This window comes from Mobula birostris, chromosome 8 (genome assembly GCF_030028105.1).
Source record: "Mobula birostris isolate sMobBir1 chromosome 8, sMobBir1.hap1, whole genome shotgun sequence".
Classification (NCBI taxonomy): Eukaryota; Metazoa; Chordata; class Chondrichthyes; order Myliobatiformes; family Myliobatidae; genus Mobula; species Mobula birostris.
In genome coordinates, this window is record NC_092377.1 from 96,768,484 (window position 1) to 96,792,759 (window position 24,276).

The 24,276-nt window shown below is 39.4% G+C and overlaps 1 protein-coding gene across 5 annotated transcripts in view; it reads right to left on the bottom strand.

The window, feature by feature from the left end:
* Nucleotides 1-24,276, bottom strand: part of LOC140201512 (KH domain-containing RNA-binding protein QKI) — a 552,710-nt gene that overhangs the window by 15,754 nt on the left and 512,680 nt on the right. For 3 of the 5 annotated variants that reach the window (XM_072265744.1, XM_072265741.1, XM_072265743.1), the window contains exons 5-6: nucleotides 16,827-16,914; nucleotides 14,722-15,018 (exon numbers count right to left, since the gene is read on the bottom strand). In XM_072265744.1, coding sequence (XP_072121845.1) covers nucleotides 14,722-15,018; nucleotides 16,827-16,914 — 385 coding nt within the window. The remainder of the gene's footprint in view (nucleotides 1-14,721; nucleotides 15,019-16,826; nucleotides 16,915-24,276) is intronic. The other 2 variants (XM_072265742.1, XM_072265745.1) reach the window with 1 other exon arrangement.

The following is a 24,276-nucleotide window of genomic DNA, read 5'->3' on the forward strand; positions in this document are numbered from 1 at the left end:
ACCAGTACTTCCCCTTGATGCCTGCTGTTATTCTGCCCTCAACGATTCTTGAACCTTTCACTTCTGTCAAGTAAGCTTAACTCTCCCTTAAATCCACAGCCCTTTCACTCCAACTACATACTCTGATTTAACCATGTTCTAAATCTGGGAAAAACAATTAGCAGTATTTTTTTGCCCCACCCCAAAATATGCCCATATTTTTGACTGTTGCAGCTTCTTCTCTGAGAAGCTGTGTTTGGGATAATGAAGGTGGATTTAGTCCTGATCTCTATGAGGGCAGATCTCAAAAGCCAGTTATCAGTTAGATCCACCCAATATAACTTCACATACAGTATTTAGTTGTCACTTATCTGAGTGTATTACTAGGAGCAAATTCCACTGCATGGGAGCAAGAAACGACCTCGAAGAACTCAGCAGGTTGAGGTGTGTGTTTGTGTGTGGGGGGGGGGGGTAGAAGGGTTGAGGGGAAGAAGAGCTGTTAATTTTTTGAATTGAAACCTTGTATCAGGACTGTCCAGCATCTGCACTCTTGTTTTTCCACTATTGTTGATATTATTGCTGTTGATAAAGTGCTGTGCATAACTTGACTGGTCTTTCAAGACACTGAGAATTTAAAAAATAAATGATTTATTAAATTACAAGTTCAGCTGTTAAAGGAAGCAGCTGATTTCATACCAAAAGGTGACTATAACTTACGGGGGGTGGGAGGGGCTTCCTCAATTTGATGATCAAAACCTAAAATTATTGGTGCATTTTGCAACAGAAAATGGTTTACGCAATAATAATTGCAAGTTGTGTTGCAGAAGTGCAGTCTATACTATACATATCTATGGTTCTATATGAAAATACATGAATCTTTTCTGTATCAAGAAACCATAGATTCAAAAGAATAAATGATAATAGGCCAGATCTTACTAATCTGGTGTAATGCCTCAGTTCATCACCTACAATCAGCCCATGCTGGTACTCATCAGGGCCAGATGTGGAGGACCTTTCTTGCTAGCTGAAGCAGCCCAGATTCTTCTGGTATGTGGTATGGATGTTGGCAGGGCTTCATCCATCCTAGAAACTACACTGAAAGCTTTGACCACCAGTAAAGCTGCACGCTCAGTTTTGCTAAAAAATGTTGTGAGGGATTTTTAATAGCTTTTAGATATCTCAGACATCTCAACAGTTAGATATCTCAACTTTTGAAATTGAAATAAATAGGGATTTTTCCCCCAAAATTCAAGGTGCAATTACCAGAACACCACAAAAAAAAAGACAAGTAATAAAACCTATTAAACACTAATAGTTAAAAATAAAACTTCCCTTCCACTCTACCACATGCATACAGGTCCCAGACTTGCTATAGGTTAAATGAATAAACCCTTGCAGTTCTGAGCACTAACCAACAAGATCTTTCCCAATATACACTATGTTCAAAAAGGGCATAAAATGTTGTTTAATATACAGACTAATTTTACTTTCACTCTTACTAGACATTAATGATAGTTCCATTGGAAGTGTTCATGACAGTATCCCTTCCTGCCTTTCAAGGCCCATACAATGTTGTCCTCATGATAGTATATATACACAGACATAGTAAACGTAGTGCTACCAATCCAGAGTTTGCCAAAAATATTTCCCAATTGTTCATATTTTCATTGAATTATATTCCCTGGAATTCAATTTATGAGTCTGAGCTTGCACATGTAAAGTCGTATTTCTGGGCTTAGAAATGATCAACAATTTTAGTTTTGTGCCCAATAGAGTAATCTCTAAAGCAAAAACCTGAAGCCTATGCACTTTCTGTGACAGGTTCTTCTTAGTGTATGCACTGAAAAACTTCTCAGCTAAATGCAAGTGTCAAGTTTAATTACATAGATGCTTTAAAAATTTCAAAGCAATTTTTCTCTGCCCTTTAATGCTGTCTCTGGTTCTTCTATCCCGGGTAATAAAGATTCATCTATAATTACAGTATATATTTAAAAGTATTACTTTATTTCCTTCTCTCAGAAGAATGCTGCTGCAATGGAAATAGTGTTTATCTACATTAATCACAGTCCACTCACATAGTAGGGTGAACATGTGAATGATCTGAGCTAAAATCCCTAGTAGAACTTAATGGAAATGGAAATTCATCACATTTCTGTACAATTTTTCTTAATATTCTGTTTCTGTGGCTTCTTCAGATGGATGAATTGTTGCACATTTTACATAAACATGGATGCATGAATGTTATACATTAGATTGTAGTTTGTGGTTCTAAATACTACTCTTGTAAGCCAGAGTGGATAGATTTTTCAGTGATGTGGGTTACGATACAAAACCTTTATGTAGTGAAAGATGAAAAAGAAGATTCAGAAAGTAGAACAATACTAATGATTTAAATAGGCATTGGAGTAAATGCCCTCACTTTAAGTCAACTTTCCACAACAATGGCCGCCACATTCCATTTACTGGAATATATTATACCAAAATACCTAGAATAAATATTGCACAGCATCTGACTTAGGAAATTTTTTCAAGGAAGACATCCCTTTCATAAGTCAAAGAATGCTGTAATACTCCAAAGTCGTTTGGTAAAAAGTGATCTCATCTATGGAAAACTCAGACTGAAACAAACAAAAAAAAAAAATTTATTTGGATTTACCATAGCCTGCTTTGGTACACGAGTTCTTTCTATGTCGCTCTAAATTAATTGTTGATTTTTAATATACTAGTTTTCGGCAATCGGTTCTATTTATTTTGTTAGAAAGGACATGAAACAGGATTTCAAAGATTATTATTAGCCCAGATACCAGAGGATCTGAAATAATTTTCACGGATAAGCACTCCAATAATAAGAAGCATATTTGCGGTGCCTTATCCTTTGATACAGTCAATAGATTTCTCTTGACATCATAAAAAAAGATATTGGTAGAGAAGAGTGTTGAAGTTCCTTGTCTTCACAAACAGAATTAAAGCATTTGATTAAATCAATAAGCTATTTTTTACTGTTGAAAAATGAATGCCTATGGTCAAAGTCACCTAGACAGAGTTGTGTGTAAAAAAACAGTTAATGTCAGGAAAGCTGAAATCTCTACTGCTATAACCTTATTATTCTTACAGCTCTTTGTGATTTGTCTACATGCCTGCTGGGGTTGTGGGGTTCCTTCCAAAGGAGGTTAAGGCCCTCCTTCCCTCTTTTAGCTTGCAGATCACCCCTGGGCAATGTATAGCACCTGCTTACCCCCTGTCAGGGTCACATGAAGCCATGGGAGCAGGTGGTGGATGATCGTATGAGCAGCTGGTACAGATCACAAGTTTTGGCTATGTATTCACTGACACCAGGCAGACAATCTCTGACGAGTATTGGTAATGGCTGGGGTCACCAGACTTGTAAAGACACTGCCCAGAAAGTGGCAATAACAAACCACTTATGTAGAAAAATTGCCAAGAACAATCATGGTCATAACAAACAAACATATGTATCTGCTAGGAGATCTGAAGTAAAGAGATCACAACCATTTTGTTCCTAAGTTACATACACAGAGCCTACTTTGCAGAGCCTTTTAAGATAATCTCCCTTATTACTGCAGGAATAAACTGCTTGTTCAATATCGCTACACCACCTCTTTTTCTACTCTCCCAGTCACATCATGGAATGATAAGTTGTCATACTTGCCTTCCTTTAACTATGTCATTGTGATAGCAACACTGTGTAAAGCGCTAGTGAGTAGATGAGTGGTGAGATCTGGTGGGAGTTGATGGGAACATGGAAAGAAGAGGTTATAGAAAACATTACGGGGAGAATGAGAATTGATCAGCGAGCCAGCATGGATTTGATAAGCCAAAACTGCCACTTCATATGTTGTAAGGAAATATGTCAGAGCACTTGATGCAAACATAATAGACATCCAAAAGAACAGGAATTCTGCAGATGCTGGAAATTCAAGCAACACACATCAAAGTTGCTGGTGAACGCAGCAGGCCAGGCAGCATCTGTAGGAAGAGGTGCAGTCGACGTTTCAGGCCGAGACCCTTCGTCAGGACTAACGAAGTCCTAACGAAGGGTCTCGGCCTGAAACGTCCACTGCACCTCTTCCTACAGATGCTGCCTGGCCTGCTGCGTTCACCAGCAACTTTGATGAGACATCCAAAAGTGTTTTCTGGATCTGTGAATGGCGTCAAGTACTTTAAAGGTCTCATGGTCTTCACCTTCCATGACAATGTACTCATGGAAGGCAAAGACCAGGCTGAGATGCAAAATGAGTACTTCAAAGACTTCGCCAAGTAAGGAGATGCTGCTGAAGCCTGGGCAGAGGAAGACATGGTCAAAACACTGGATGGGCCACACACTGACGAACAGCAAGTATAAGAATTGTTGAAAAGCATGTAGTGTATATTTTGGTGGGACAAATGAGAATAATAATATACACTAGAAGGCACATTGCAAGAACAGAATGATAAGTATATAAAATATGCTTAAAGTAGCAGGGCATGTAAAGAGAGTGGACAAAATTGAAAAGAAGAACAAGAGACTCAAGAAGAATTATTATAATACACTGATTTGACAGAAATTGGAGTAGTGTCCAACTGACTGCCATGTTTTAGGAAAGTTGCAAAGACTAGAGGGTGAAAGAAGATAAGTTACAGTGATTCCAGGAGTGAGGGACTTTATTTTATATCAATACACTGGAAAATGGAAATGATCTCTTCAGTGTCATAATCATTTTGAGATTCTGCAAAGTGTTTATACAAAATGTGTGATCTCTTATTTTGAACATTCCTCATGAAGGGATCAGACCTGGCTGGTGACGTAGTGGCATCAGTGCCGGACTTCGGGACAAAAGGTCCTGACTTCGAATCCAGCCGGCTCCCCTGCACGCTTTCCATCCATGCTGGGTTACAAGCTGGTGATCTCTTTGGAAACTCACCTGGCAGAAGGCAATGGCAAACCACTGCTGTAACTTGCCTTGTACGTGGTTCCCCACCACTCTCAGAGAGGCGTGGAGGGAAATCGTTCACTAACCAGAGAAACTCCGGATGCAATGTACCTTTCCTTTCCATGAAGGGATCAGCATCTATCTCAATAAGCTCATCAGAATCCTATGTTTCAATAGGTTCTAATTCTGGGATGGCATGATTGCTGGTCCACATCTTCTGGTTGTGTTGTAAATGCACCTTCTGCTAAATATCAATCTTCTGGAATATATTTTATTATTGGTAATTTATCTGTGTTTATATCACTTTATGTACTGTGAGCGCCTTGGTCTGGAGGAGCATTGTTTCATTTGGTAGTACAAATGAATATGGTTGAATAACTAGGAACTTGAACTTGATCTGAACACAAATGCAATATCCTGTTGGAGCCACATGATGGCTGTCTCCAATAGTCACCTGTCATGAGAACAGATCTATCCTAAAATAATGTTTGAAGCAGCACTTCTCAAAACTGACAGTTAGTGGTGAAATTTTAAGCTTCTTGTGGAACCTCAGGTTTGAAGAACTTTGTGCTGATTATATTCACAGGGCCCAAGGTTCTCAATTCAGCTGGCTGTGTTCATTAAATAACAGTAGCACCTATCTCCCTTCAGCCTCAATGATAGCCAATTCAATGTACATTTTTCACTGCAGAATTTCTAGCCCAACATATTTATGCTGCCCTCTCAACTGAATGTTCATTGATATCTATCACGTAGTGTATTCAACTTCCCAAGGGTATTATAAAGTGCCTAATGCAGGTACAAAATAAACCCATCAATAAATCTTCTAACTGCAGAATTAATGAAATATTTTGAAACAGTATATACATACCAATTTAGATGACAGAATTGGCAATTTGGTAGACAAGTGAAACTTAATAGTTTCTTCTAAATAGATTAAATATATTTCATTTTAGAATGGATGCTACAAAACCATGTTTAGTTATCTTATTGGGGCAATATGTTATTACTTCTAATCATGTTTAGAAGATTAGCAATAAAACAGAGTGGTATAAAGTTACTAGGGCTGCACTCTGGCTGGTATGCAAGTGCAGAATGAGAACTGACTGGTCTAGAGTCAAGCATTATGAATACAATCAAAATGATACCACTGATGCAAGTTAGAAATAGGGTCTGTAACCTTAAAAGAATCATTTTCATCAATAGAACATTGAATAGAAATTCAATTTCATAACAGTTTTATGTGGTGTTGCAAATGAAAAAAGATTTCTATTTCAGAGTGAAAATTGATAATTGTTATTTCCTAGTCATTTCCTGTCATTCTGGAAATTAAACCAGGTACATCTGGGAAAGAGTCACTCTTACATCCCTGACAATGCTTCCAAAGGAAAAACTGGACTTTGGTGTCCCAGAAACACCCAACAATAGGCAAAGCTGGATAATCTGCTTCACTCAGCACCGTGCCAGACTCTTTCGGATGAATTCTAGCTACACCAATAACCTCAGCACCTTTTAACTCCCAACATGGGCCACTCCACAATATCTTAAGTCCAAAGACCTAACAGCCTGACGGCCCCACATACTACTTGCCTCATCCCTTCCCCCATTCTATAAGACCTTCTGACATTTTGCCTGAATCCTGATTCTCCCCATCACCCCTACACTTCCGATCATCCGGAACTCCCTGAATCCTAATCCAATTCCCACTTCTCATTCTGACCTAACTCTTAACTTTTAACTACGCCCCCTCAATTGAAACTCTTCCACTACTGAAAACATTTCAACAACTAACCTGTCAAGCCGGCTTATTTGATTGAATAAGGTTGCTGAAGGTGGAATCTCCAAGAATCATAAGAAAATTAGGGAAGTTAGTATACGGTCAACTTCTGTGTGACACAAATTGAAAAAGGATGATTGGGAAATAGGTCAATATAGGAGATAGCTTAAAGGTCATATTATTCAGGCCCTGGTACAGTGTGCACCAGGGAGCACTTTGAGTGAGAGCTCAAAGATACACCACTGATTGAAAAAACTTGCAATAATTTGTAGTATCCATGTACAGTTAAACAGTAGAAGTCATTAGGATAGGAATGTGTTTAGATTGCAAGGTATACCTAGTTGGGGCAGAGATAATCAAATATAAGATGGACCTAGGCAAGTATATTATAAGCGGAGTCATGTTAGAAGGACAATAACATAAAATAGAGCACCCAGCTCATTTGCAGAAAGAGTGAGGGAAATGTTCTCTGGCAAAGGAAGACAAAGTCCCATCTGTCAGGCAATTACAGACAACCCCTGCAGAGATAAAGCTGAGATCATATACTACAAAGAGAAGTGGGTTACTGATAAATAATTGCGAAATCCATGACTATTGTAACACAAATACCATAAATTGCTGTTTTTTTATGGGTCAGTGAAGTATCTTGGAGCAGCTAGTCAAAGTGCTCCTGGACGTACATGATAATAGGGCCTGAATAAATTGACATGTTCAAGGAACTCGCCAGTGCTGTATCAGAGATTTTCTTTGTGTGCTGAACTGATCTGAGGTGTACTAAAGAGGGCAAATGGATTCCACATAAAAGGCAGATTCAGGGTGCAAGTTTAACACACAAACTCCTTCAACAGTTGCTCTTCATTCTTTTGGAATTCCCACGTAGCCAGCAAATGTTTTCTTCTGTTCTTGAGAATGTTATCTGCCACTTATCTAAGAAAGTATGTGCTGGCATTGGAGGGGGTATGGAGGAGGTTCATGAGAATTATCTTAGGAATGAAAAGGTTAACTTAAGAGGAGGGTTTGATGGCTCTGGGCCTGTATTCTCTGGAGTTTACAAAAACGAGGGGGGTCTCATTGAAACCTATCGAATATTGAAAGCCCCAGACAAAGTGGATATGAAGAAGAAGCTTCCTGTAGTGGGAGAATCTGGGAGCACAGGGGACAGCCTCAAAATATCAGGATGCCCATTTAGAACAGGGATAAAGAGGAATTTCTTTAGCTAGAGGGCAGTGAATCTGTGGAATTCATTACCACAGACAGCTGTGGAGGCAAAGTCCTTGAGTATATTTTAAACAGAGGTTAATAGCTTCTTGTTTAGCCAGGGCATCAAAGGTTACAGGGAGAAAGCAGACAAGTGGGATTGAGAGGGATAATAAATCAGCCACGATGGAATGGTGGCACAGTCTCGATGGGCTGACTGGCCTAATTCTGCTCCTATGTCTTATGGTTTTACATTACACTGCCCTGAAGAGTTCCTACATTGATGCCCAGAAGCTGGGATAAATGGGCCTCCTACACTCATACCTCTCATCATTTGTGTGAGGTATGGCTCCTGCCTGGAGTGTTTGTCCTTTGATACCCACTGACTTGAGATTTACACACTCTCACAAGAGAATGCTGCCTTTATATAAAAGGAAGTCACTCACATCTCACCTCTAGAATTCAGCTCTTTGGTCCATGTTTGGACCAAAGCCATGATCAAGTCAGGAGCAGATCCTGGTGAAACACAAATTGGACATCATTGTGGTGGATTTTGGTGAATAAGTGCTTCCTGACAGCATCATCAATACAGTTTTCATCACTTCCTGGCAAAAGAAGGTGGACTGACAGAGTAGTAATTATGGACTGACAGAGTAGTAATTATCTGGGTGAGATTTGTCTTGCTCGTTGCCAACTGAACATAACTAGACAATATTCCACATTGCTCAGTATTGTATCTGTACTGAAATTAGAGCAGCAGCTAGTTTTAGAGTGCAGATCTTCTGTTTACAGCTCGGATGCTGACTGGTCCCAAGGCCTTTGGTTTATCTGTGCTCTAAGGCATTCATTGATATCACACGAAGAGAGACTACTTTCTATAATACTGGGGTTCTCAATATGTAACCAAAAGGAAAGCTATTCAACACTGTGGTTGTGAATGCTTCAGCTCTGTCTCACATGATGGGCCTTAACCATTATTGAGGATGAAGATATTCTCAGCCTAATCCTCCTGTTAGCTATTTCACTGTTCATGATTAGATGTAATAGCATGCAGGTAGCCCTGTGTTTCAGGTTCATTTTTTACTTAGGTCTGGCCCTGCTCCCTGCAAGTTCTTCTGCACTCTTCAGTAAACTAGGGTACAACTGATAGCAGCTGTAGAGAGGGAATGTGCTGGGACACCAGCCCATAGATTATGATGCTTAACTTTCTGCTGCTTTATTTTCTGGTGACAATACCTTGTAGAAGCCCAGTTTTGAGCTGCTAAGATTTCTTTTGGGATTATCTCATTTATGAAGTAGGCCTTTGTGTTTGATGGCTGTAACAACCAATGCTATTTTGGTTAGATCCACCTGGTACATATACAAAAGTTTGTAGATTGGTGAGGATGAGGCCAAGTGAGTTTATTCCATCATAGACTGTCTGGCAGCCATATCTGTCAGGAAGCAACCAGCTCGGTTTTTGGAGACTCTCACTGATGCTGCTCGACCCACTGAGCATTGCCAGTAGATTGTGTATTGCTCTGGATCAGTTTGTGCTGCTTCTATCAAGCCATCCTTGATGAGGTACATTGACATATCCCATTCAGAATTCATTCTGTGGCCTTACCACTTTCAATGCTTGCTCAAAATGGAAAACTGAAAGAAGATGGGTAAGTGTTAGTCAGAAGAATTCGTTGTCCATATTTAACCTAAGACTTCATGGGGTACGGTGTGATCATGGATCAATGTTAAAGATGCTAAGGGTGACTCATTCCTAACTGTAACCATCACACCTCCACCATAGGTGGGTCAGATCATATTCGAGGATTATATTGGAGGGACCTGGCACTATAATACACGATTTTGCAAGTACCAAGTTATTGTGTGACCAATCTGTAGAACAAAATTCCCAATTTAGACATCAGTCCCCATTGCGTTTGTGAGTAGGATTTTACAAGGTTGACCGGGCTGGGAATCACTTTACTGGGTCAGGATTTGTTGCCTGGGCTGACTATATTTCTTTCTCTATATGAATGTTATGGTAATAATGCAATTAAGTGCCTTGCTGTGCCATTTCAGAGTGCACTAAAGAGTCAGCCACATGAAGGTGACCTGGGTCAAGATGTCCAATGTTTCACACAGAAGTTCATTAGTGAATCAGATGGACTCACTGTTCTGTAACTTTTCTGGGCATGTTTACTAAAACATGTTATTGTTTTTCTAAATACCAGATTATTAACTGAACTGAAGTTTCATTGAGGTTAATTGAATTAATGAGAAGTGAGCTCTGGGGAAAAGGCCATCGTTAACTTCCCATTCATCAATATCTTCAAGAAGGAAGAAGAGAGCTAATCTCTCGAGTTACTGCAGTGTTCGATAGTGAAGACGATGATATTTCGGCGGTGCTTTTCGATGGGATATTCCAGTAACAGGTCTAAGGTGGATATATTTTAGAGTGGTAGACCATGGTATTACATGTTTTCACTTCTGTTGTCCATGTGAGTGATGCTGGTAGTCATAAGTTTGGGAAATAACATCAAAGTCATCCTGGTGAGCTGCTCCTGCTGCATTTTGTAGCTGTATTGTGTCAATGGCAGAGGAAGTGAGAATTCAGGATAACGTCCTGGATGCCAACAAATTCTTTGGATATTGTTGAAGCTGCATTTGCCCAGGAAGGATGTAGCTGTGTAATTTCCCAAGTGTCAGGTCGGGTTGATGTCATTGTTGTAACCACGAGTCTTTATGACAAATGCATCTTCAACAAAGGGATTGGCAAGGATGAAATCAACCAGATCCCCTGGTGCTGACTCCCTAATGCACAATATCAGACTGGTGGTTATGCCCTTTGATATTCCCACTGCTGCCTTTAAGGAGTTTACATGTTCTCCGCAAGACCATATGTGTTTCCTCCTGTGCTCCAGTTTCCTCTCACAGTCCAAAGATGTACAGGTTGGTAGGTTAATTGGTCATTGTAAATTGTCCTGTGATTAGGCTAGGATTAAGTCGGATGATTTCTGGGTGGTGCAGCTTGGCCAGTTCTATTAGTGATGGTATTACTATGCTACATGATATAAGCCTCTCACCAGAGTACATTTTCTATCAAAATAAGCAAGTGGTGTCCAAAATAGCTGGGGGAGGGCATTCAATAGTGAAGGCGAGCAAGTTCTCTCACCTGTACTTCACATCATTGCAGAATCAATACTAAAAACTCCCAGGTCTATGTCCCTTCAACTGTACACCACTGAGCTGGGAACTCTGCTGTATCTGTGATTAAAAAAAAGTGTGCAACTCTAGGTGAAAGGCACATGTCTGTTCATAAGACCACACCAGATTACGCTAGTCTGAGGTGAATTATTGCAATTAAGATATGTTCATAAGTATTTGTGTGGGGATCTTTGCTGGGGTGATTTGTTTGGGTGTGTCACCGTTAAATGCTGGGGCTGACCATCCATTTTCATTTCTGCATTTTAACAAAATCAGTTATAATGGAGTGACAGGTTGGCCAATTCAGAACATTGAACAGGCCCTTTGGCCTAACACATCTGTGTTGACCATGATGCCATCTCCCTGCACATTGTCTGCATTCTTCTATTCCCTCGTTGTTCATGTGTCTGTCTAAATGCCTATTAAATGCTGCTATCGTATCTGCTTCTACCACCTCCCTGGCACCTTGTTCCAAACACCTACCACTCTTTGTTTGCAGAAATAGCTTCATAACTCTCCTTTAAACTTTCCTCCTCTCCTCAAACCTATGCCCTCTTGTATTTGGCATTTCCTGGGAAAAAGACTCTGAAATCCTACCCTCTCCATGCCTCTTTGAGTTTTATATACTTCTGTCAGACTTTACCTCAGCCCCTGACGCTCCAGAGAAAACAATCCAAGAAGGTCATTAAGAGTCAGTCATATTGTTTGAATTTTGGATACCAAGTAGGTTAGGTGGCTGATTTCGTTCATTAAAGGATATTAGGGAATCAAAACTTTTTAAGTGATAAATCTAATTGCCCCATGTTGAAAGTTACTGATACTAGTTTAGTTTCTCTGGGTTATTTCACTTCAAAATTAAATTCGAAGTTTCTTTAGTGAGATAATGCCTCTGGATTAGCAGTCCAATAAATTAATTAACTCTGATACGGCTTCCTGTATTTAATAAAACAAAACAAGATAGGCAGCCCTAGATTCAAGTACTAAGTGGCTATAAACTTATCTGATTGGTATCTACCCTACAATTCTGTACACCTTAAAGTTAACTAGTATCAGGACAGTTTTTTAAAAATCTTCTTTTGTGTCCTCAAAAACACTTTGAATTCATATGTATTGAATACTGGTAAAATGCAATCAGCATCACTACCGATGCAGACTAAGTAATCAATTTGTCCAATTCTGTGCAGCAGATCCATTTGCCAATTTTCTTGTTAAAAGCCTGTTGGCTTTATCCTGTTGCAGAAATGATCTTGTGTGCAGCTAAATGGATGTCTTTCTACAGAAAGGAAGGTATTATGTCAATTCCATCATGTTAAACAGACAATGCCTTTCTTTGACATTGCTACTGGGAAGACCTGACATTCAACGGATGTGCTTTTCAAATACTGTCAGGAAAAGATTACATCAGAAATTTAAATTGCACCATTTGTATATTTTGGTTACCTATTAACAAAAAGAATCTTCAAAGTATCATTATGTGGATTGAAGCTCAATAACAACACATTTCAAGTTTCATTACAGTGCAGTCAAAAGGTTTTAAGAACAGGATTTGGCTTTTCAGACCATTAAGATTGTTCACCATTCAATTAGATCATGGGTGATTATATCTTAACTACATCTACTCGTTGTAATCCTTAATAGCTTTGCTGAATTACAAAAATACCAAGCTCTGTTTCACAATTTTCAGTTGCCCCAGAGAACTGTTTTGGGGAATGAGTTCCAGATTTTCACTATGGTTTCTGCAAACTATGATTAATCAAACCATACCTAATTTGCAGATTAGATTCTTTGCCTTGGACTCATTCACCAAAGAACTTACAGAACTACTCGCCCAGTGTTTCAGCCTGCTCCACCATTCATTTACATTGTGGCCGAAGTAGAACTATAAAATTCTGAGTAAAGATACAGGTCCTCCACAGCCCTGTAAGGTAGAGAATTCTGACCTCTCACCACACTTTGAGTGAAAAATTATCTTCTCAACTCAGTCCCAAAAAGCTGACCTCTTATTCCTAAAATGTATTTTTAGGCCCTAGATTCCTCAGTAGACATGATTACCTTTAAGAATTTTCTATACTTCGATCTGATCTCCTCATTCTCCGAAACTCTACAGGCCCCACCTATTCAGTTTTTTCTCATATAGCAAACTTGGCATCCCTGAAACCATTTGTTGAATCTTCACTAAACACTTGTTTCGGAACATCTATTCTTTAATCAGCAAAGGAGTCTAAAACTGAAAGTAATACTCCAGGTGCTGGCTCATCAAGGCTCCAAGTGACTTCAGTAAGACTTTCTCAGTCTTCAATTCAAATTCCTTTGTTATCAGGACCATTTACTTCTTAACCTCTTGTCACACCTGCAAGTTGGTCCTAATTGTTCACCATTTAAAACCTTCTGAAATTCCAAATATGCCACATCCATTGGTCCCCCCGCATCTATCTTACTGGTCACATCTGCAAAGATCTCCAGCAGATCAGTCGACATGATTTTCCTTTCACAAATCCATGTTAATGCTGCTCAATCCTATCTCTCTTTTTAAGGTATTCTGATATTGCATTCCTCACTATAGATTTTCAGCATTTTTCCTACCACTGATGTTAGGGTAACAGGTCAGTGGTTCCCTTTTATCTCTCCTACTCCTTTGTAAGGTAGTGACATCACATTTGTTACCCTCCAATCCACAGAACTGACCTCATCATTTATGGAACTTTGGGAGATGATACCAGAACATTAACCATGGACATGTCTATCAAAACTCTGGTGTTTGAGATTCATCAGCTTCCAAGTTCACCAACTACTTTAGCACTATTTCTTAATTAATACTTAGTTCCTATTACTTTCACATTCTCATTAGACCTTTGATTCTCTACTATATCCAGCAGGTTTTGTGGTTCTTCTGTAAAGACAGATACAAAGTAATTATTTAATTTCTCTGTCATTTTTTCATTCCCCATCTATAGGACTTATAAATTTGACTTCTTTCCCCATATGCATATAAAAACTTTTAGAGTTTGATTTTATATTTCTTACCAGTTACCACTGATATTTCATCTTACACTTTCTGTTTTCCATTTCTTGGCCATCTTTTGCTGATTTCCAAAACACTTGCAATCCTCTGGCCTATTGATATATCTGGCAACTTTGTAAGCCTCTTCCTTGGACTTAACACTATCATCAATTTCTCTTGCCTTGACCTTCTCAGTATCTACTTAAAATATCAAAAACTGGAAAACTGTTTTTATTCCACAACAGTTGCTTTGGGGAGTTTTGGAAGGCCAAATCCACACGTAACTCTTTTTTTTCCACACATTGCTCAGAATGAACAACTAATGACAGAAGAGTAAAGATGATAGGACTATTGTATCATCATGATTAAGAGCTTGCTAAGGAGAGCTTTGCATGCATTTGTGTGTCTGTACTACATAAATGATATGTTTTAATTATAGAGATACCTTAAGTACATTATGAAATTATAAATAGAATTATGAGATACACATTGCAATCCTCAGTGACCAACGTCATTTCAGAAGGTTAATTCAATTGGGTTTACAATCAAAAGTCTCAAGCTTCAGATAAATGAAATCAGCCTTAACTCACTCAAGTAATGAAGCAAGATGTTAAACATGTTGTGGAACAGTCACGCTTGAAAAGGCTCCTTACCTAAAACTCCGCTAGGCTCAATGGGATACTCCAGGATGGAAGTAGCTGGTGCCAGTGTGTAAGGATAGTCGTAAGGAGTATAGATTAGACCGGCTTCAGGTGCAGGAGGCACTATTGCAGTTGGATGAGGGGATCCATTAGGCATGACTGTTGCTGTTTGAATTTGCCTAATTAGAGGCATAATAGTTGGACCAGCTGGCGTAGGGGCTCGCAAGGCAGCTGGTGGAAGAACTGACGTGGGCCCTGTAATGATCCGTGGAGCTTGGGCTGTCGCTGCAAGAGAAAAGGCAAGGGCAGCTATAGTAAGCGAAGAAAATTCACAAAGAAGGTGTGGAGAGAATAGTCCGTGTGAGGAAAAGGAAAATGGGAAATGGGGGAAGCGAGATAAGCAGGAGGAATGAAAGAAAAATTAAGTAATCATTAGTACAAGCAGCAGCAAATTGAACTGCTAGAGCATACCTCTAAACTCAAACAAAACACACTTCTAAACAATACTAATCATATCAATTAAGTACACAAACTGGAAAAACTCTAAAATAGCCAGTTTTTACTGGCTAATATATTTGGAGTCCTTGTGTATTACATATAAAGAAGCTCAGCTTATATTACACATTCATTGGAAATACTTGGGAAGATCACCAGTCTACAACTTTCTTCCTGAATAAGGCCTTTCAGGTGTTGAAAATTACTATGAGTGAGACCAATTTTCAAAATGCCAAAGATCCAAACATGAAATTTATATTGAAAGAGGATATTTTAATATCATCATTAGCTAGAAAAGAAATAAATGTAATGGACATTATTAATTATGTAGTAACATCTTTTAAAGTTTAGGCAATGTTTAAGTCTAGAAGCTTTAACTCCTTTTTAAGTCTAGATATTTGGTGCACTTCAGTTTATGAAGTTCCAAACATTCCTATATGCTATTCAACAATACTTTTTGAGGATAGTATGACAGAAAGGAATCAAGAAAAATTACAAGAGTTCTCATTTACGGCTCTTAAAATTTAATAATGCAAGTATACAAAATGAGCAGACAAGGTGGAATCAGGCCTTTTGGAAATGAAGTCCAAGGACTGAGAAAACTCTTCTTAAAATGTATTTGTATTCTACAAAGAAAAATGAAGATTTTTATTAAAATGATTTGGTGATTATATGTCAATAATTACATCAATAATTTAGTCAAGATGTTCAGGTAATCACTGCAACCATGTGTTTATTTATAATGCATCATTGCAATGGTATATTAATATATAGTTCTGCATTTGGCTAGTCTGTGAACTGGTTGCAGTACTTGAAGGGATGACACTGATGTACTCTTATCCTGAATATTTAATGCCACCTAAAAATAATCTCAGATTGATAATCAGGATCTCCCTTTGACAATCAAAGATTTTCTTTGCTCAGTAAATATTTATGCAATAATAAGTCTCCTCTTTCAATAACCAGGCCAAGACACAACAGTGCGTCTTGCGGAAAATAACAAAAATTCACCTAAGCACATATGTTAAGAATTTTTTTTAAACTGAGCAAAAATAGGATTTTGTTTGAATGATGGACGAGCAGGAAACACTAAATATGTACAGATACAGACAGTACAAGAAGATGTTATCTGTTGCACCATTCAGTCCATAGGAAAAATGCAATAATCTCTGCTTATTTGTTTCACAAGTGCACAATGCTCCATCAAACTGTCAAACAGTAACTATGCATTCCTCACTGTCAGCAGCTAGCTATTCCTTAGAATCCAATCTGCCAGTTAGTTACTTATTTCAAGAGCAAATGATTTATTGTGGACTGGTCAATCACAACTTCATTTTGTGTCATGATTTCAGCAATTTTCTGGCCATCCCTGAGGAGTTTAACATTTTACATTCAAACTGAGAAAATTACTTAACTAGGGAAAACTGTCCTTTGGTTTACAATTGTGGGATTTAGCTTCTATATGACTAAAGCTATAACAATGTGTTTTAATTCTCATCAAGTATCCCCTCCTCCAGGTTCTCAATATGAAACAATTTGACCAAAAGATTATCTGCAAAAAGAACATGTGTACAAGTTGTGCAATGCTTATTCTAGGTTCTGCAAGTCCATCATATCCTTACGTGATTTGATGTTGGCATCTCTATAGGTGCCGTTCAGTATCGCTAATTCCATCAGTTGCATCTTCTTAAGGTTATCCTCTCCCTCTGCCTGAAAACATAATAGAAAAAAACAGTCTCAGCAGTTATACCCAGTGATGGCTATACTGCCATTTTAAAAACTTTGCGATCTACTGATTTTAGTTGTGTGTGCTGCTTACAAATCTGAGTGATGTACAGTCAATCTAAAACATAGAAGCATAGGAAACCTACAGCACATTACAAGCCCTTTGGCCCACAAAGTTGTGCCAAACATGTCCCTACCTTAGAAATTACTATGTTTACCTATAGCCCTCCATTTTTCTAAGCTCCATGTACCTATCCAAAAGACCCTATCGTTTCCGCCTCTATCACCGTTGCCAGCAGCCCATTCCATGCACTCACCACACTCTGTGTAAAAAACTTACCCCTGACATCTCCTCTGTACCTACTCTCCAGCACCTTAAACCTGTGTCCTCTTATGGCAAACAACAGGAATTCTGCAGATGCTGGAAATTCAAGCAACACACATCAAAGTTGCTGGTGAACGCAGCAGGCCAGGCAGCATCTGTAGGAAGAGGTGCAGTCGATGTTTCAGGCCTCTTATGGCAACCATTTCAGCCTTGGGAAAAAGCCTCTAACTATCCACACGATCAATGCCTCTCATCATTTTACACACCTCTATCAGGTCACCTCTCATCCTCTGTCGCTCCAAGGAGAAAAGGCCAAGTTCACTCAACCTGTTTTCATCAGGCATGCTCCCCAATCCAGGCAACATCCTTGTAAATCTCCTCTGCACCCTTTATATGGTTTCCACATCCTTTCTGTAGTGATCACTGCATTTTATTTTTCTGTCCTTATGATAACACTTTAGCTGGAAAAAGTGCAAGCTAAGGATCTGCCTAACTTCAGTTAGACTTTCAAAAAGTGCAACGGATTATTTTTAAGAGGAGTTAAGGTGCTGAGGATATTTATTCTTTAACTGCAATTTTAATATAACCAATGAATCATTTGATCTCATTAATTTTAGTCTGGTCATTGCTTACAGTAGGATCTTGCTGTGCTGAAACGCTGGCTTATTTCCCCCAGATATATCTTAGTAAAGATATGCAATTCTATCCCTCTTCTATTTGTATTCAAGCTCATAGAAGACAATTAGAAGTCTGTTCCTTAGTGCCATAATGAGTTACATCAATAAGCAGTCAAGGAGAGTCCCAGGTTTGATTTTCCCAAAACATGTAGGTTGAGGGGATCTCAGTTATAGTTCTGATTGGTACTTGGCACTTATCCTCCAAATGGGAGTGACGTGGTCGGGATACAGAGCTCTGCATAGCTAGGCCTTGATGAAATTGCAAGCTTGTGAGCCTGGGGAAGGAACAGGTTGTGATAAACCCAAAGGAAAATCAGACAATCAGATAACAAGAAAGCTATTCAAGGTAAATTGTTAATGATGATCAGTGTCCACAAAACTTCATCTGAGAAAGGAATAGTGGCTCGGTCTTAATGACTGATACTCAGTGGTTTTCAGGGAATCAGCCAGCAATAATCCCTTCTAACCTTCAGAATTCTAGGTCTGCACACTGCGGTGTCAAGGTATGAGCCGTAATGATCAGCTGCTTGTGAATCTGACTGACTCTGTTTCTAGGCAACAGTAGTTCAGGAGAGGAGGAATGATGCGCTTAAGAAGATCCAAATGCACTTCACATCTGACCCTTTCATGCCAGGAAAAACTGGCATGAAAATTGTTACCCTGTAGATTTGAACTTGTTGCTGCGCCTGTGGAGAAAGATAAAGTGCTTTCTTTATTTGATTTTATTTCAATCCTTACATGTTTTAAAATGCACAAATTAATCTTTCCCAATTTTATTCCATTTTATTATTTGGTTAAAATTATTGTAATCTATTTGATTCAGGATGTGATGCTGAAAGCCTTCTTGTAACTCTGAACCTGCTCCGTCTCGTTGGATAACTGATGCACACAGTCAGGCCTCTGCATCCAGTTGAAGTGTGGGAGGGTGGGGACTGTTGGGCAGTGGGCCAGGGAGTGAGCTAGGGTCAGAATGATCCAGCACAGGCCCCTTAGTAAAGTAGAGGGCAGGCACGGACAAGGAAAATTTGAGGGTGTGGGAGAAACACAGAAGACTTTCAGAAAATGAATTGACAACACACATTAAGATCTGAAGTTTATTTGAATTTTGAATGAATACCCAAAAAACTATAAAATTAAACTAACTAATGCATTGGCAAGTTATCCAGTGGCAAAGTACAAGTCAGAAGATACACATAGCTCCAGTCAAACAATGGCATCCTTTGTTTGAACTCTGCTCCATAGAGACGGTAAACAAAGGATCAGCTACTGAGCAACTGGCAATGAAAGATGATAATGCAAATGTGCAGTGAAAGCGCTTTTAACTGAGAAGGATATAACAACAAGAGCAAGTCATGTGGAATGAGACCAAGCATTCATTTTTGGTTACGTATATTGAAGGTAAAGCTGTCAGCTGGAAGTATGAAATGATCTTTTGAGATGTTTGGTTCTTTGCCATTTGTTGGCAGGAGGTTGACTGGCACGGCCAACCCCTCAGGAGCAAGAGATGCACAAGAAGATATGACAATTGTCATTTGATTTCCCCGCACAAGTTAGCTTTCAGCATTTCCTTCATTTCAACTGTTCTTTAGCTCCAGTGTTTCAGCGGTTGCATTTGAAACAAAATATTTTTATTTTAAGAGTTAAAGATTCAGAACAGCATAAGTAAAATTAGGCTTTTTATTTTCAACTTAAAGCATTTCACTCTTAAACTGCCAGATGCCCTCCCCTCAACTGAGACATGCAAAGTTTGCAGCTTATCCTCTTGGTGAACACCCACCCTGACATTGCTTATGTCAGCTCTTTCCGTGCTCAGTCAGTAAAAACATTACAAAGTGGTGTAATATTTTACTGCTAAACTTTCTGATTTCAACATAGGAGTTTTGGTTGGAGTTTAGAGATAGCTGCTGTAACACTATTGCAAAGTTCAGGGAAGTCTTAGAGTAATTCAATGGTAAAATCTGAGGGAAGTGAATGAAAATTTGGGGTAGGGAGAACAAAATATTTTAAGGGAGGATTAGTGTAAGTACATAGTACGAAATGAATTTATTCTCAAAGGACATGTATGTCATTACATACTACTGTGAGTTTCATTTTCTTGCTGGAATTCAAAGTAGAACATGGAAATATAGCAGAATCAATGAGAAACTACGTACAAAGACTGACAAACAACCAATGTACAAAAGAAGACAATCTGTGCACATACAAAAAAAATAAGTGAACAAATAATATTGAATTGATTTTATTGCTTACATCCTTCATATATATGAGTAAAAATCTTTACGTTACCTCTCATCTAAGTGTGCAATGTGAAATTTATAGTAATTTATAATAAATAGTATGTACAGCAGGATAGTCGATATAACACAGAAATGCAGTTGTGTCAGCATGCGTTAAGCAGTCTGATAGCCTGGTGGAAGAAGCTGTCCCGGAGCCGGTACTGAGAACATAAGTTGTAATGTAGAGTACTTCCAAATGAGTCCATAGGCAATCAGTTCAAAGTTGAGGTGAATGAAGTTATTAACTCTGGTTCAGGAGCTTGACGTTGAAGGGTAATAACTGCTCTTATTACCTATGTGTATGACCTAAGGCTCCTGTACCTCCTTCCCAATTGCAGCAGCGAGAAGACAGCATGATGATGGACACTGCTGTCTTGTGGTTACGCTCTTTGCTGATGCACTCAATGGGGGCGATGGTCTGGGCTTTATTCATCACTTTTTAAAGGCTTTTCTGATCCAGGGCATTGGTGTTTCCATACCAGGCCATGATGCAACCAGTCAGGATATTTTCCACTGTCTATGTCAAAATAGAAGTTTGTCAAAATTTTAGATGACATGCTGAATCTGTATAAACTTCTAAAAAAGTAGAGGCACTGTCATGTCTACTGTATAATGGCACTTACATGTAGGTCCCAGGATGGACCCTCTGATATGATAATACCTAGGAATTTAAAGCTACTGAGTTGCTCCACCTCCTATTTCCGAATGAGCACTGGCGCATGGACCCCTGATTTATGCCTCCTGAAGTCAATAATCAGCATTTTGGTTTCGCTGACATTGAGTGAGAGGTTATTATTGTGGCACCATACAGTCAGATTTTCAGTTACCCTCTGTATGCCGATTCATCACCACCTTTGATTTGGCCAACAACAGTGGTGTCATAAGCAAACTTGAATATGGCATTGGAGCTGTACTTAGCTTGAACAGTCAAACGCATAAAACAAGTAGAGCAGGGTCTAAGGGCACAGCTTTGTGATGCCCCTGTGCTAATGGCGGAGGAGATGTTGGCGCCAATCTGTATTGACTGGGGTCTGCAAATGAGGAAATTGAGGATTCAGTTTCACAAGGAGGTAGAGGTATAGGTCTTGAACTTATTGATTAGCTCTGAGGATAGAGTTGAATGCTGAGGAGTAGTTAATGAAGAGCATTGTGATGTACGCAATTTTACTGTCCTGGTGTTCCAGAGCTGAGTGAGGAGGCAATGAAATGGCACCTGCTGTTGTAATGGAGTTCAGCAGAGGAGGACAAAAGGCTTAATTAGGAAGGGAAAAAAAGTTGATGAGAGAAAACTCAGGGAACATAAAAACCAACTGTAAAAGCTTTTATAGATATGTGAACAGAAAAAGATTGGTTAAGACAAATGTAGGTCCCCTACAGACAGAAACAGGTGAATTGATTTTGGGGAGCAAGGACATGGCAGACCAATTGAACAATTACTTTGGTTCTGTCTTCACTAAGGAGGACATAAATAATCTTCTGGAAATAGTAGGGGACAGAGGGTCCAGTGAGATGGAGGAACTGAGGGAAATACATGTTAGTAGGGAAGTGGTGTTAGGTAAATTGAAGGGATTAAAGGTAGATAAATCCCCAGGGCCAGATGGTCTGCATCCTAGAGTGCTTAAGGAAGTAGCCCAAGAAATAGTGGATGCATTACTGATAATTTTTCAAAACTCTTTAGATTCTGGACTAGTTCCTGAGGATTGGAGGGTGGCTAATGTAACCCCACTTTTTAAAAAAGGAGGGAGAGAGAAACCGGGGAATTATAGACCAGTTAGCCTAACATCGGTGGTGGGGAAACTGCTAGAGTCAGTTATCAAAGATGTGATAACAGCACATTTGGAAAGCGGTGAAATCATCGGACAAAGTCAGCATGGATTTGTGAAAGGAAAGTCATGTCTGACAAATCTCATAGAATTTTTTGAGGATGTAACTAGTAGAGTGGATAGGGGAGAACAAGTGGATGTGGTATATTTGGACTTTCAAAAGGCTTTTGACAAGGTCCCACACAGGAGATTAGTGTGCAAACTTAAAGCATATGGTATTGGGGGTAAGGTATTGATGTGGATAGAGAATTGGTTGGCAGACAGGAAGCAAAGAGTGGGAATAAACAGGACCTTTTCAGAATGGCAGGCAGTGTCTAATGGGGTACTGCGAGGCTCTGTGCTGGGACCCCAGTTGTTTAAAATAAATATTAATGACTTGGATGAGGGAATTAAATGCAGCATCTCCAAGTTTGTGGATGACACGAAGCTGGGCGGCAGTGTTAGCTGTGAGAAGGATGCTAAGAGGATGCAGGGTGACTTGGATAGGTTAGGTGAGTGGGCAAATTCATGGCAGATGCAATTCAATGTGGATAAATGTGAGGTTATCCACTTTGGTGGCAAAAACAGGAAAACAGATTATTGTCTGAATGGTGGCCGATTAGGAAAAGGGAAGGTGCAACGAGACCTGGGTGTCATTATACACCAGTCATTGAAAGTGGGCATGCAGGTACAGCAGGCGGTGAAAAAGGCGAATGGTATGCTGGCATTCATAGCAAGAGGATTCGAGTACAGGAGCAGGGAGGTACTACTGCAGTTGTACAAGGCCTTGGTGAGACCACACCTGGAGTATTGTGTGCAGTTTTGGTCCCCTAATCTGAGGAAAGATATCCTTGCCATAGAGGGAGTACAAAGAAGGTTCACCAGATTGATTCCTGGGATGGTAGCACTTTCATATGATGAAAGACTGGATGAACTAGGCTTATACTCGTTGGACTTTAGAAGATTGAGGGGGGATCTTATTGAAACGTATAAAATCCTAAAGGGATTGGACAGGCTAGATGCAGGAAGATTGTTCCCGATGTTGGGGAAGTCCAGGATGAGGGGTCACAGTTTGAGGATAAAGGGGAAGCCTTTTAGGACCGAGATGAGGAAAAACTACTTCACACAGAGAGTGGTGAATCCGTGGAATTCTCTGCCACAGGAAACAGTCGAGGCCAGTTCATTGGCTATATTTAAGAGGGAGTTAGATATGGCCCTTGTGGCTAAAGGGATTAAGGCTGGTACAGGGTTCTGAGTTGGATGATCAGCCATGGTCATACTGAATGGCGGTGCAGGCTCGAAGGGCCGAATGGCCTACTCCTGCACCTATTTTCTATGTTTCTACATTTCTATGTTTCTTTCAGGGTGAACTACTATGATCAACACCCAACCCCAGCTCAAATAACACCCACACTCTGTTCTGGTTCTGGAGTCTCCAGGCACAGCTTCCGTCAGGAATAATATACAGACTATTTCTCGGTTATACATTTTTGACTTAACAATACCAATACATACAACAGAGTTCCCATAATATTAAATTGTGATATACATATATAAGTTCAATAATATGACTGGCAGAAATGGTTTCATTTTCTCTTTGCACTTTTAGTAACTGTTCTTTCTTATCACCCTTAGGTGTTTTTGATGCCACTTGTTACAACACTGTGGAGATATAATTCCCCTATCAAACGATTTTTGTGCATTTTCCAACTTATGGCCAAAATCGCTTTAAAGCGTCTGTAAAAATGGAACTCGTTTCTTTTCTTGGTTTCCTTTCCACGTTCCACTGCATGGTTAGGAACATATGTTGTGGTTACATCACAAAGGAGCGTGATGAGTCTTTTTGGCTCATTCTACCTTCCCATACTGTACAACTTGATCATCTTTCATCCAGTGCACATGCTTGGGCAAGCAAAACCTTTGCTTGGGATGCATGGAATGTTTCCTTCTGAGAAGACTAGCACATTGGAATCTTTTTCTTTCTGAGATGCCAAGAATGCCCGGCAGACACAAAAACAGAAACTGTTGATCTTTGCTGCCAACAATATGAACAATCCTTCAGCTGTAGCTCAGTGGGAGGAACTTTTGCCTCTCAGAAAGAAATGGGCTCAATGCACATTCCAGAAGCTTAAGTTCATAAGTCTAAACTGACAGTTCAGCATCACCAGTACTGAAACAGTGTTGTACAGTTAGAGATGCTAATTTAATCTAACTTATTAAGAAAAACAGTACAGCCAGACTACCTACTGAAGACATTCCTTTAAAAT